The sequence below is a fragment of the Dermacentor albipictus genome, chromosome 1 (genome assembly GCF_038994185.2).
Source record: "Dermacentor albipictus isolate Rhodes 1998 colony chromosome 1, USDA_Dalb.pri_finalv2, whole genome shotgun sequence".
In the NCBI taxonomy this organism is placed as follows: Eukaryota; Metazoa; Arthropoda; class Arachnida; order Ixodida; family Ixodidae; genus Dermacentor; species Dermacentor albipictus.
In genome coordinates, this window is record NC_091821.1 from 254,905,924 (window position 1) to 254,921,081 (window position 15,158).

Sequence of the window (15,158 nt, forward strand, 5' to 3'; positions counted from 1 at the left end):
TAAAGAGCAAAAACACATCAATTAGCATTATTAAGCAGCGAAAGCAACAGAAATGACATGAAGGAATTAATCTTGACTACATCACTTCACGAGCACTCTGCGATACGGGCACAAAAAATGACATTAACTGGCTAATGCCTTAAACTTTAATGTCATTCGCGGGGTGCCACACGGACATGCTTAATGGTATTGCAGCTTAAATGTTATTCGCGACGTAGTGCGTTCTCGTAAGTCAACTTGCCGTCAAATGCGTACTCTCGTTCCCAATGTCTCCACATTCTGACGTGGCTAAACGAACTATTACTGAAGAACAATCAATATATTCTTCACTTTCTTTAAACAATAGCTCTTTCTCGTGGCGTAGTGCGTTCTTACAATTATTAAAACTCACTTGGCCATCGAATGCGTACTCTCGTTTACAATGTCCCCGCCGTGGCCGTAGTGACCATATTCTCACGATATTAAACAAACTTGTAGACAAAAACAACTAATATATTCTTCACTTTTTTAAAAGGAGCTTTTTATTTTCGTAGAGATCAGCAGGCGATCTTGCCGCTACTGACGGCTGCAGCTCTGATCATGAGCGCATTAGCCAGGAGAAGCTGTTTGCCAGGAGAATCAAAGGGCGCCGATGAAGAGTACGCGGTAGCTAAAGCAAATGTAGACTCCGGGGTGCTGCTTACCAGAAAACCAGCATTGACTTGTGCGTACACCTCTCCTAAGGGATCCTGTTCCGTTCTCACAGCGAAGTGAACCATCCGAAGCGTCACGTAGAGTATATCCATCAGGGAAGCAAGGCACATTGTCCTTAGTGCGCGTAGTGACAACCACCGTCCTGAACTTCCGATGTCGCCTCGGTGCAGCGACCAGCATCACAAGGCGTACAAATGTTTGCAGGGACAGCCCGAACGCACATGTTAATGCATGCGTGCGGGGTATGCGCGCCACTGCACAGTTCTAGACTTGCGAATTCTCGAGCTGTTGACTGCTGGCTGCCGGTGCGAGATCCGAAGTCCTCGAATATCGTCTTTGTTTCCAGCGACGCTCTTTTTCGCGCGTGCGGCTTCTCCCGCAGTCTAGGCATCCTGGAACCTGTGAAGAAAACACATTTCAATACCCAAACGAATTAAAAAAGAAATCGATGTAGCTGTCATACCTTGGTAGCTGAGTAGGAGACTTCGGCAGGCACGGAAGGTGACAAACGCTGCTCCGTTGCCCTTAAAACGATCGCAGAATGAAAAATGGCGTGGCGACGATGGCTAGAGCTTGGATTGGGTTGGATGACTGCAGCGTTCTGCTTTGCCAAGGTTGTAACACTTCCACGTGCATCTACGCAAACATAAATAGGTTTTTAAAATATTCTATTATTACACAGTGAAATATTTACTTATTCTGGGAATACTAGGTATCTGATTTTCGAGTTTTTAGTTTCTGCTAAAGCTGTCGGCGCCAGAAAAACATAGCCTTTGAGATTACTGTCAATGCATGGCGGCTCTGACGCATTATAGCTTTCGTAATCGCTTTCAACGCACGCAGCCACCAAAAGCGTAGCCTTTGAGATTTGTTTTTGTTACCTATAATGATATTATTGTATGCACAATTGAACACTGCAGACAACTTCCTGTTTTAAGAAACCAGCCAAAAACAGGCGCACACAGGAAACATACGAGAAGACAGGAAAGAGGCTGGAAGAGGCCTGTCTTGTGTATGTTTCCTGTGTCCGTCTTTTTTTTTTTTGCTGGTTTTTTCTTAATACAATGCACCAACTAGCCTAACAACGTGTTTTACTTCCTGTTTCAATGATAAACCTGAACCTACATGTTCGGAGGTCAGGACCAAAACTCTATGATCAGGAACTTTTCATAATGAGGGATAACTTGAGTGCTTGGCTCTAGGTCGAATAAGTGGCTTCAAATGGGCGCTTGTATATTCTGCTAGTCATCCACAAGCATTTTTTTTAAAGCAAACTACAAATTGTTTGTATGACCCACCGATAGAAAAAAAAATCGTATTTTAATACTGCGATGTTAAAGTGGGCAGAATTGATATCAAGTTGGAAATATATTTATTTTGCTTTGAAAAAAGAATGAGCTGTGTCCGATAGAGAACAAAAATAAACAAATATAATATGAACAAACTAAAATTTCCGGCAATATATTTATGCTAGTTTATATATAACTCCCTAGTGTATATCCTGGGCATGCCTATTTATGGACAGCCAGCGGACGTTCAAAATGGGATGTCCCATGGACATCCCGGTGGGATGTCCTTCGGACATCCAAACAGGATATGGACTTCTCCTGTACGTCCCACGGACGTCCGTTTTGGATATCCGGATGGATGGACGTTGGGACTTATGGTGGACGTCCCACGGATATCCGTGGTTACTTGGGATCCAGGCGGTAGTGAAGATACGCGTCATGAATTCTGCAGTGCATATCGTCCCGATAAAATCTTCTCTTTTCTTAAAAGCGACTGGCCCCGCAGAAATCGCACAGGCTATTGAGAAATTAAAGAACAATGTGGCAGCTGGTATCGGTGACATAGGTCCTGTAGAAATTAAGTGTACATCACCATTAATATGTAAAGTTCTTGTCCCGCATTATTAACCTTACTCTGAGCAATGATACCTTTCCACAAGCTTTAAAGATAGCAAGAGTGACACCCATCTATAAAAGCGGTAGAAGGGATATGCTTACAAATTATCAGCCGGTGTCAGTCCTACCCACTATATCCAAGATTTTCGAAAGCATCGTACACAGTAGACTAATACCATTCATAAATAAGCACAAAATATTAACCAAGAGTCATTATGGCTTTCAGAGAAATAAATCAACGGAGCAAGCTTTGACGTTCATTAAGGATAAAATAATAACAACTATTGAAAAAAGAAAATATATGCTTGGTTTGTTCTTGGACTTTAGGAAGGCTTTTGACTCCATTCATCATCAAATATTGCCTAATAAATTGTCAAGGCATGCTATAAGGCGGACGGCGTTAAAACTAGTACAGAATTACTTAAAGGATCGTTTTCAAGTATTTAAGGTAAATAATATATTTTCTTCCAAACAAATGTAAGCACAAGGTGTCGCACAGGGATCAATTTTAGAGCCACTTTTGTTTTTTAGTTATCGAAATGATCTAGTAAATATTCCTGATTCCCCTGAAATAATCATGTATGCAGACGACACAAACGTGTTCTTCGCATCAAAAGAGCTACAAATACTCGGAACATATGTAAACCATTATTTGTCAGCTCTTTCATGCTGACTAAGGGTGTATTCGAATGCAAATAAATACAAGAAAGACCACATACATCATATTTCATGCAGTTCATAAAATGATAAAGAACAAGTTGAAAATTACAATTGGAGAAGAGTCTATTATTAGAGTCAATGCACAAAAATTTCTTGGTATAATATTTGAAGAGCACCTCTCTTGGAAAGCTCATATCAATAGTTTAGCAGTAGAGCTTGCAAAGTGTGTAGAGTGTTTATACAAAGCGGCCGCTTTCATCCCTGTGTGGCTAATGAAATCTATGTATTACGCACTGTGTTACTCCAAATTATGTTATGGAAACTTAGTGTGGGGAACAACAACACATGGTAATTGCAAAAAATTATTTGCATTGCGAAAACGAGTACTTCGCTGCTATGAACGCTATAAGGGAAACTCACGGGATCTCAGAACACCATCTTTGTTTTTAAAGCATGATATGTTAATTGCTGACCAAATACTTTATTACAAGCTACTACAATTTGTGCACCATGAAAAATTATACATAAATAGCAGCATTTGTAAATCGTCTTACTACTTTATAGAACAAAAACGACACAAGCCAATAACTCGGACTAAATATGAAAAACAATCCATGATATATCAATAACGTCGCTTCTTAATAAGATTTTGACTTAAAAGTGAGTCGAAACTTCTTTAAGAAACAGTTAAAGAAAGTATTATTAACCAATGCATCACCTTTTACTTTATCCTATTAAATTTTTTTCTTTCCTTGTATTCCATGTATTTTTTTTTTGTATTGTCTGCAAGACATACCGCTAAATTGATTATACCACTGTGCATACGAAGCTCTCGTAGTTGATTGTTAAGTAGGGTACAAATATCTCAGAGTGCATTGTGAATATACCACTTTTTTGTTGTATAAAAGAGAATTGCCACACGCTGCGAACTTTTTACTATGTATGTATTATATTTATGTATAACTGGTACAGAGGCTTCTGTCAGGTATTGCCATGCCTTTAGCTTCTGTACCTTTCTTGGGAAAAATTCAAGGAAAAAATCATCTCAATCTGAATCTGAAACAACGTGGAATTTGTGCAAAATGTGGGCTGCTATAAAATTTCGAACAGCATCGAGTGAACTATCCGAGTAATTTGGCCTCTTTATTTAGTTACATCTTGGTGACGGCTAGTTGGTTATTCTTAAGAACTATGCTGTAACAGCGTGACTGAAACAAGGACGCAGCGTTTGTTCTGTGGTATTTGTTTCTCTGCGTGTTCTTGCTTCAGTCGCGCCGTATGAGCGTGGTCCTTTTTTATTTATTTGTATGCAAGGGACGGTATTTGAGAGGGTGATGCGGTGGTGTTCTGCACAAAGGGTCGCAACACTATCGGCGCGTCTAGATCCACGCGTACGCACTGAATATCGCAACCTTTATTAAAGTAAAACATTTTATTTTTTGCGCACTTCTAAAATGCAGGCAACATTCTCACCCTTACGCATTTCAACATCTAGTAAAAGGGCACAGTAATTTGTCAAAGTCACGGCATACCTCCTGTAGCAGGGGTTTCTGAGAGACTACTGGTAGTGTACAGTTTAGTAAAAGTGCACAATAATTTTTGGTATGCTTCGATAATTAGCGGTATCATAGAAATAGAGGACAAAAATGGCGACCTACGCTGTTGGCGTCTACAGAAGATACAAAATTCTATGGGTAATAGAATAATGGAGTTTCTGAATGGGATCGTATGGGCATGGCGAAAGTGCTGTCATGAAGACTGAACCGGTCATTCTGTTGTTACAGGTTTTCCTGTGCAATGCACCCATTTCGACATACACTTCAAGCAAGGAAACAGCCATCGCCAGCTGCGAGGTACGTCGCATCCAAGGAACATCGTGGCAGCTTGCTACTTCCGGACTGGAGCATGCGCACGGAACAGCACCGATAACGACAGTGACATCCCAGCGCAGCAGCTATATAAGTGCAGTCGGCACGCAGCAATCCTGTGGGCATGGCGAAAGTGCTGTCATGAAGACTGAACCGGTCATTCTGTTGTTACAGGTTAGTAAATTTGAGAAGTGCTTCAGAAGTGACAACCGGTTTATTATTGTTCTGCCATGCCCCAAACTATGTGCTTCTTGTGCCCTGGAATGTATTTCCATGTTGCTGATACTGTCTGGTGATGTTGAGCTTAATCCTGGGCCCAAAACAGTTGAAGGAATGCTCGCGGAAATTTTGGAAGGGCAAAAACTAATGAGTGAGGATATAAAACAAGTAAGAACAACGCAGGCTACCTTTTCCAACCAGTTAGAAGTCATAAACAAGAAGATATCGGAGATGGAATTGACCATGAGAGCTGTAAAGGAAAATGAAGGAAAAATAGAGCGCCTTCAAACAGAAATTAACAACATAGGTAGTGCTCTGCAGTACAGCCAAGAAAGAATGGCTGATTTAGAAGATCAAAGTCGTAGAAACAATTTAATTGTCTTCGGAATAACGGAGAGTACTACTGAAACGAATGATGAATTAAAAACGCGAGTTCTGCGAGATGTATTTGAGGAGAAACTTGGAGTGAAAGTCAGTACAGTTGAAAGAATTCACAGAATTGGAAGACAACGGACGAATAAATATCGACCAGTTATTGTAAGATTTTTTTACTACAACGAGAAGGCGAAAATATTCGAGAACTGCAAAAAGCTAAAGGGCAGCAGTATCTCAGTTGCAGATGATTTTTCCGAGGTGACGCTACGAAAGCGTAAAAGCCTTTGGGAAAGTGCAAAAGCTGAAAAGGCCAGAGGAATGAAGGTTCGCCTCGTGCGTGATAAGATCTTGATCGACAACGACACGTTTACCTGGGACGAAGAAAAAAAATGTCGAAAGAAGGTGGTTAAGGGAGGGTCAAGCTCGCGTATAACAAAGTGACAAAGAGAAAGCAAACCCAGAGATTTGAACTTGATTAATGTCAACGTTCGTAGCCTGGCAAACAAGACGGTCGAATTTGAACACCTTCTTTTACAGTACAAGCCAGATGTCGTTGTTGTCACAGAAACGTGGCTACGCCCCGAAATAAAAGACAGTGAATTAATCCCTCCGGGTTATATCATGATCCGCAAGGACCGCGGAACGCGTGGTGGAGGCGTGGCTGTTGTTTGTAAAGAAGACATTGAGCTGATCGTTCTGTATGATTGCCCTAATACTGAAAGCATTTGGTGCAGAACAGAGTTTCTAGGCGTTCCTTTTATTATTGCAGCTGTCTATCGACCTCCGGATGCTCCTCCTTCATTTGTACAATGCCTTCAAGATTATATGTGCAACAATGTTCCTCTTAACACTCGTGTCATTATTGCAGGAGATTTCAATTTACCGGGAATAGATTGGGTTGATCTTGCAGTGGGTACTACAGATGTTGCACATTGTGAAGCTTTGTTAAACCTGACTTTCAGTTACGACCTCAAGCAAATAGTTCCTGAAAGTACTAGGGTTACACAGACCTCAGAATCCTTACTTGATCTTGTGCTTATTTCAAGCAATGTACCAGATTGTAGTGTTTCCGTCAAAGACGGAATTTCTGATCATAAAATGGTTTTGCTTTGTGTAAAGGAGGCCGTCCCGACGAAGAATTCAAAGAGGCCAACTATCTGTATAAGAGATTATAGCAACGCCGACGATGTTAGCATCTTGGACTGCCTTGAAATGTCGCTGTACTCGTTCGATGGGGCGACTGACGTCAACATCTTGTGGAATAAGTTTAAGAATACGGTGACCTACTGTGTGGAAAAGTTCGTGCCAAAGCGAATCAAGGTAGTAAAGAAGCGCAATCCTTGGATTAACCGCAATATAATACAGCTTAAACGAAGAATAAGACGCAGAAGTAGGAATAAAGAGAGGAACAAAATGGAGATTTCGCAGCTTTCCCAGACCCTTAAGCACATGCTCGTAACGGCGAAAGAACACTTTTACTCGCAGACGCTACCCAATTTCATGAGAGATTCACCACAGCGTTTTTGGCGTCATCTTGCCCCGTCGCACGAACAAATACAATATGTCTGCATTGATGGCAACATAATTAACAACTGTGCTCAAATTGCTGAAAAATATAATGAATATTTCCATTCTGTGTTCGCTCTACCGGAGCCATCTTCCACTGACCTTGATGAAAATCGCACCGAGGGTAGGTTGCCTATGCCAGACATCGTTTTCTCTGAAGAGGGGATATATGCACTACTCCTTAACTTAGACACAAAAAAATCAGCCGGTCCTGATGGCATCCCAAATGAATTTTTAAAACGATACGCGGAATGGATATCTAAGTATCTCTGTATAATTTTTAAGGCGTCCCTACAGCAGCACAAATTACCATCTGACTGGCTGACAGCTAGAGTTGTTCCCATCTATAAATCCGGCAACAGACACAGCATCGAAAATTATAGGCCCATTTCAATTACCTCTACATGCTGCAAGATCATGGAGCATGTAATATCAAAAAGCTTGTTCAAATATTTGGAAAATGCTAATATCCTTCTTCCTAACCAACATGGTTTTAGGCAAAAATTGTCAACGGTTACCCAGCTCACCGAAACCATACACGATTTTTCAAGCGTACTTAACGAGAAAGGTCAGTTAGATGCTGTTTGCCTCGATTTTTCAAAAGCGTTCGACCGCGTTCCACACCCAGAACTTCTTGATAAACTGCTTAGTCTCGGCGTTAACATAAACATTGTCAAATCGATTCAATCATATTTAGTAAGAACACAGTTTGTGGAAGTGAATGGTGCGACATCCGGAGTGTTGCCTGTAACGTCAGGAGTCCCTCAGGGATCGGTGCTGGGCCCTGTCCTTTTTCTCTGTTATATAAACGACATTGCAGACCAGATTAACCCCGTTATCAAAGTTCGACTTTTTGCAGATGACTGCTTAATGTATACCGCAGTATCCAGCCGCAATGACCAGATCGTCTTAAATTCCGCATTAAAAAGAATGAGCGACTGGTGTAATAAGTGGAAAATGAAAATAAACTACAGCAAGACTAAGTATATAAGGGTAACCAAGAAGATAAAAAATATACACTCCTTCGATTATGAGATAGATGGTAAGGTCGTAAGCCGCGAAAACCACATTAAGTACCTCGGAATTACCATATCCAGTGACCTCAACTGGAAAGCACACATAACGAACATATGCTCATCAGCTGAAAAAAAGCTCTGGTACTTGAGGCGAAAGTTAAAGCTTGCTCCTCAGCAAACTAAATTAGCTGCATATTTAACGCTTGTTCGTCCTACATTAGAGTACGCAAGCGTCGTGTGGGATCCGTTTAAAAAAAACCTGGTAGATAGAATTGAAAAACTTCAAAGAAGAGCGGCAATATTCATCTTGTCAAAATATCGTTCAACAGACTCCGCAACTGAAATGCTTAGGAAGCTCAACCTGCCGCCACTTTTCGAACGCAGAAGGATAGCTAGACTGAAATTTCTTTACCTGATTCGCCATAACTGGTTTAACCTTAATACACAGCAGTACATAAAACAGCGTCTGTCTCGAACAGTACGAAGCAGCAACCTAGAGCAAATTCAACCCATTCCAGCACGAATAGATACACACAAGTACTCATTTTTCCCTAGAACAATAGAGGAATGGAACGCGCTACCACCTGAATTACTAACAGTAGACAACGTAAATAAATTTGAAACCACACTAACAAAATTCTTTACGTCGGCTAGAAGTACATAACTACTACTTTAATAATGGTACTTGTCTTATGTTCCTGGTTCTAACACACACGATAATTCCAGCGGCAGTGGTACAATTAATACCACCCTACTGCAATTTGTTTTTGCTGCTTCTTGATTTGCATTGTGCATTTGCCTGTGTGTATGCCTTATTTTGTCTATTTTGTCTGTTCTACACAGCGGCAGTGCTGCTATCTTGTATTGTTTGTCTTGAAACCACCCTGTAACGGCCTTCGGCCAACAGTATTGTTAAATTAAAAAAAAATAGTAATATCAGTTTTCGTGGAGACCGTTTGATAAAGAAAAACCCATTTACATTATTTGGCACACGTACGTAAATATGTTCACAACTGGGTCATCTGAGAAGCTTGTAGCTGGCAAATTGCTTTCAGTTATGTGGTGAATTATCGCATTACAAGTGATAGTACAAGGGAACAACATCTCGCCCGATGACATGCATAATTCTGTACCCAGTGAAGGAGACTAGCGCAAGACTGCAGCACCGTAAATTATTTCAAAGGAATGCAAACATTGTGAAAACAAAATAGTAATTTGCTTTGCCTAAGTGTAGACAACAAATTCGTGGGCTGCCTAAAAGAGTGGAATTCTCATTAGATGATTTGAAATTTCTCGGGAGGAGCCATCTGCTTCATGCGTTGGCTCAGGAACTCGAGCCTCTGCACAACAGCCTCGGCTCTGCTGCTGTCGAATTGCTCGACACAGACCGTATACATTTGGATGGGCGTTTCTACCGCTTTGTTCGTACAACTGCTATTTGAACCTATACAAACGAACAGAAACAAATATTCGACAATTTTGAATAGCGAATTATTGAATCGAAAAGGAATCGAATAGACAAGACTATTCGACGTGTATTCGAAATTTCGATCATTCGCGCACCCTTAATGGCTTCGTTATAGAGTGGCCAGTCAACCATGTCGGTTGGAAAGAGCCGTGGTGTTATACGGACGCGTGTTTTTAATGCCTCAGTAGACAAATAAATTTCGAAGGGTTTGCAAATGCCTGGCTTGCTGGCGAACGAAGTACAGCGAACGCTTCACCGAGCGCAGGAACCTGTTCAGTTGAACTTCCCACGAAGTGGGCATAACGGGTACTGTCAGTTCTTGTGGAACCGCGTTTCAATCTGCTAAACTGTTACAAACAGGCACAGCGGTCACCGCCTGACCTCCGAATTTGTTTCGATGCCTGATCTGAGCAATCTCTGAAAATTGTAAGTGGAATCGCGTAATGAAAGCTGCAGCGATAAGCGCGAAGTGAGCAACGTCTTTAGCTTCCTATAGTGCTGCGAGCATCTACGTAGGCTTCAGATTGACTTTGATCGTCAAGGGGTCTTTAACACGATGAGAAATCTCATTTCATGAGAATTATTGGGACCCGTCGTGGTTGCTTAGTGCGCGGCTTAGGCGTTGCACTGCTAATCACGAGGTCGCGGGATCAAATCCCGGCCGCGGCGGCCACACTTCGTTGGGGGTGAAATGCAAAAACGCTCGTGTACCGAGCCTTCAGTGCCCTTTATATAAGCCCAGGTGGTAAGAATTAACGCGGATTTTGTCGCTGCGGCATGCCTCTTAATCAGATTGTGGTTCTGGCACGAAAAACCCCGGACTTTAATTAATTAATTGATTTAGAGCGCTTGCGCTACATCTTCGTATAAACGCGACCGGCAATCAGACCTTGTGCTCAGCATCATAAGGCCACAGAACGCGTAAACGCGCACGGCGTTTTGGGCGAAGCGAATGGATCGAACAGGAAGGATCGCCTCAAAAACCGGCGAGAATTTTTGGATCTCTCATACATTCGTTTCGTTGAAACTGCCGTAGCTTTCGACCTGCGGCGGCTGGAGCTCCAGGTCGTTCCGGCCGTCGCCCCACGTAAGCCCTGCGCGTATAACGGCGACACTCAAGGGGGTCAAGTACCGCGCGCATCAGACGCGTTCCGAGCGCGAAGGGAGCGGCGTTATACTGCGACGATAACGCGGTCATCCCCGAGCGCCACAGCGAAACTCGCCGACGCTCGTATACACACGTGCCCTGGAGAGATTCCGGCTGGCCCGGAGTGCTCGTTCCCCCTCGCAGCCACCCAGCGTCGAGACATGTGCGCGAATCGATCGGTGCATTGTGGCAACAAACGCAGTCAGGGTCAAAAAGGCGCGCAGGGAGTGTACGTGTTGTCCAACTACCCAGCACCGTATTCCAGTGGCATATTAGTTCAGCATGGCGCCGGAGAGAGAGGCTGTTTCATCGCTCACTATAGTATGGTCCACAGTTTGTAAATTGTTGCTCTCTGTCTTGCTGTCCCGGCACGAAAACATGAAGCGCATCAGCAGTATGATGTCATCTAACAAGTCAGGCAATGTGGCTAACAAAACGTGGCTAAACCCACGAAAGGAATGGGAATTTCTTTCTTTTCGTCAGGGAGCATACGCGAGGTTGATTGTCGTCATTATTAAGCTATATTTTCTTTGTGTGATCAAAATAAACGGTGAATATGGGAGGCCTCGATACGTCGCACACGCTCGTAATTGCCAATAGAGAGAGTCTGCACATCCAAAACGGATTTTGTAAATGTACTTGGGACGAAATTTTTGATATTGTCGTTACGCGAACTGTTCTAACTTTTGTCTTCAATAGTTCAGAACTCGAAACTGGTTTTTCTGTGTTCATTCGTCCGCACGTCCGTCCTTTCCGGTACATCGCCGTTGTCGGACCGTTTCCTCGCTTTTTCACATTCGCCAGTGAGAATCCAACTCTTGCTTCTGCGGCAATGTATAGTTGGGGGCACATCGCGCTTGGCAATTTGTGCAGGGTTCTGTACTCCGCACATACTCTGGAAAGTGGTGGCGTGCATGCATCTATTTCGGAGGCCACAGCGTGCAATACTTTAGCGGATGAAGACGACGATGTCGACGAGTTGTTAGAAGATGGCGGTGTCTGTTGTGAGAATGTGCTGCTGTTATGAGTCCAGAGCCAAAAAAAGGAAATCACTGAAGTCTTGTGACGTTTAACTGCCTATTCACGATTACGAACTAGGGCCTGTATCGAAAATAAAAGTATTATGCTAGAATTTGTTCGTAAGAGAAAATTCCAGCCAATCCCGATGCTGGACGTAATATTTGCGAAAGCGACCGGCGCCAACGGTGAAGACCACTTGCAAACGAAAAGCTTTCTGAATTCGGGCCCGGCTTAGTGAACGAGAAGCGGTGTAATTATAAGACAGGAAGAATTCTTCAGAGACTGAAATGTTCTCAGTTCAAATTCTTCAACAACAACAATAATAATAATAATAATAATAATAATAATAATAATAATAATAATAATAATAATAATAATAATAATAATAATAATGAATACGTGATAAAGAGCTCTTCTTTGGCAGCTGCATTTCATTGGCCCCAGGTTGCCTTCTCAAATAATACGTTCGCTGTCATTATTGTGGGCGCCCGTTCTTACAAGCAGTTTTAGCTAACGAATACCTTTGCGAATGCCGGCTTTGATGTTTTCATTTCTCTATACTGCATGCATGTGTATTAACGTATCTTGGCAGCTCACAGAGATTTAACATGATCGATCTTTTAGACAAGTTAGTCGTATATAACGGTAAAAAAAGAAGTTAAGCAGGCTGTTGCCGTATGTAATTTATTAAGAAAATGCATTGCTGCGTGCTATAAGGTTTCGACTGAATGTCTCTATAGAAGACTGTTTCCTAGCATCTTAGAGAAGTGAGTCCCTTTGGACACTTTTTTCTTTCTTTATTTATTGATACTGTTAGCCATTACAGGATTGGAAAAAGAATAAAATAAAACAAGCAATGGCAACACATCTGATTTGGGCAAAGCGCGCAATGCGTATGACAAACATATGAATACAGAGTACAATAAATTTGCAATGCATATGCATGGAAATAAGGAAAGCAGAAGAACCAGTCAATGTCCCTTGAGGCATGTAAAAATAAGAACAACATACACAGATAATAATAACAAAATCACAATAGGAACGTCAGATGATTAACGCACCGCGCTCTCGGTATAAATAACAACATCTAAATTACTGGGAAAATTATTAAAAGAAACAGACTGCACTACGAAATTGGAACGCATGTTCCACTCTTTTATCGTTCTAGGAAAGAAGCTATATTTAAATGTATCATTACGGGTTACTGGAGGAGGAATATACATGCTGTGGCGGTGTCTAGAAGATTAATTAGTAGAAATCTCAAAATAGTTCACCCAATTAATTTTTATTTCGTTATGGATAGTAAGTAACAGGAATTTCATCCTCTCAAACTTAGTCCTTAATTCTAAATTGGAGAGATTTGCAAGCAGATATAGTTTTGAAGGCGAGTGAAGACGACCATATTTGTTGAAGAAGAATCGAGAAGGTAACCTCTGAATCCTTTCCAGTTTCTTACGGTTTTCTCTGTATAAGGATCCCGGAAAATTTTCGCGTACTAAATAATAGGCCTGAACAATGTTCTATAGGCCAAGGTTTTAACTTCAGTGGTCCCTCTGCGTAAATTTCGCCTTAGACGCCAAAGCGCATTATTCGCCATTTTACTTACTTCCCCTACATGTTTATTCCAGCTTAAGTCGCTTCTAAATTATAAACCCAAATATTTGTGCTCGTCTACCATTTTACGCTTGTTGCAATGTATACTATAAGGAAGTTACAGGGTATTTTTTTCTTGTAATATACATGATTACTGATTTAGTGGGATTTATAACCATTTGCCAGTCATGACACCGTTTCATAATGTTTTCAAGGCTGCATTGCAATTTAATTTGGTCACTGGAAAATTTTATGTTATTGTAAACAACGCAGTCGTCAGCGAATACTTATAGTGGAACAGAAATGAGGTATGGAAGGTCATTAATGAAAATATAAAATAAAAGAAGTCCTAGGACAGTCCCCTGAGGTACTCCTGATAACACCGGTGTAGACTGGACCTATGCGCGTTTATCTGAACGTACTGCTGATGGTTCTGTAGGTACGAGGTGAACCACTTTGTGAGTTTAGGATTCTTAAACAGTGTGTTAATTTTGAGCAAAAGTTTGCAGTGGAAAACTTTATCAAACGCTTTAGAAAAATCTAAAAAAATTAGGTCCACCTGTCTACCTGAATTTATCGTTTGTGAAGCATCATGAACCAGTTCAACTAATCGTGTGGTTGTAGATAGCCCTTTACGGAATCCATGTTGCACAGGAGATAACAAGTTATAGATTTCAAGGTATTGTGACAAGTGTTTGGATATTACGTGTTCCAGGAGTTTAGAGCATCTACTTGTGAGGGAAATTGGTCGGTAATTGCTAATGTCTGAAGTGTTCCGGGTTTTATGAACTGGTACCATTCTCGTTAGTTTTATTGCGGTAGGGAAAGAACAATTCATTACTGAGAAAGTAAATATATTTGTAACGAACTTAGACGCCCACTCAGCATACCTTACTAAGAGTTCATTAGGAATATCGTCTTGTCCAGGGCTCTTTTTAGTGTTTATATTGAGCAAAAGGTTTCCTCAAATGGTTTTTATTGGGCAAAAGGTTCCACAGTTATCTCAATATACGAAATGAGAGGGCGGGCAGAGAATTCGCAAACGCTAGGCACTGCACCATCATCCCTTGTAAAAACCGACGAGAAGAAAATATTAAATTGATCAGCCCTTTCAGCATCATTAATTTCAGCATTATAACAGCACTGCTTGGTCGGCGGATTTACATAACGCCAAAACTTAGCCGGTGCTTCTAAAAGGAACTTCTTCAATGTTACGTTGTAAAATCTGTCTTTCGACTCCTTAATTAGCCGCTTCAATTCATGCCTCGTGTTTCAAATTGAAGTTTTGTCATCTCTATTGCTATTTTGAGAACGTGCTTTCCGTTTTCTTTTAATTTGCCGTTTTGCATGAATAATCTTTCGGTTCATCCAAGAATTTGTCTTCCCGCAACTTTTTATTCTTCTTGGGAGTAAATTGATTCATGCAATGAGTTACTACATCGTAAGAGAAATTCCATAAATCATCAGTGCTCACATTCGATTTATTCAAGTAGATAAATTCATCAAGGTAGCTTTCAAGATAGCCTAAGACACTCACACCATCTCCGGACTGAAAATTCCGAACTCTTTGAGTCACCCAGTGAGGGGGATGGAGACATACTGAAATTAGCTATTGGCATCCTGTGGTCT

At 41.4% G+C, this 15,158-nt stretch overlaps 1 protein-coding gene across 10 annotated transcripts in view; it reads left to right on the forward strand.

Moving 5' to 3' along the window:
- LOC135901595 (uncharacterized) overlaps window positions 1-15,158 on the forward strand; it is a 543,147-nt gene that overhangs the window by 120,478 nt on the left and 407,511 nt on the right. For all 10 annotated transcript variants that reach the window (XM_065431427.2, XM_065431438.2, XM_070531170.1 and 7 more), the window contains exon 7: window positions 5,042-5,299. In XM_065431427.2, coding sequence (XP_065287499.2) covers window positions 5,042-5,299 — 258 coding nt within the window. The remainder of the gene's footprint in view (window positions 1-5,041; window positions 5,300-15,158) is intronic.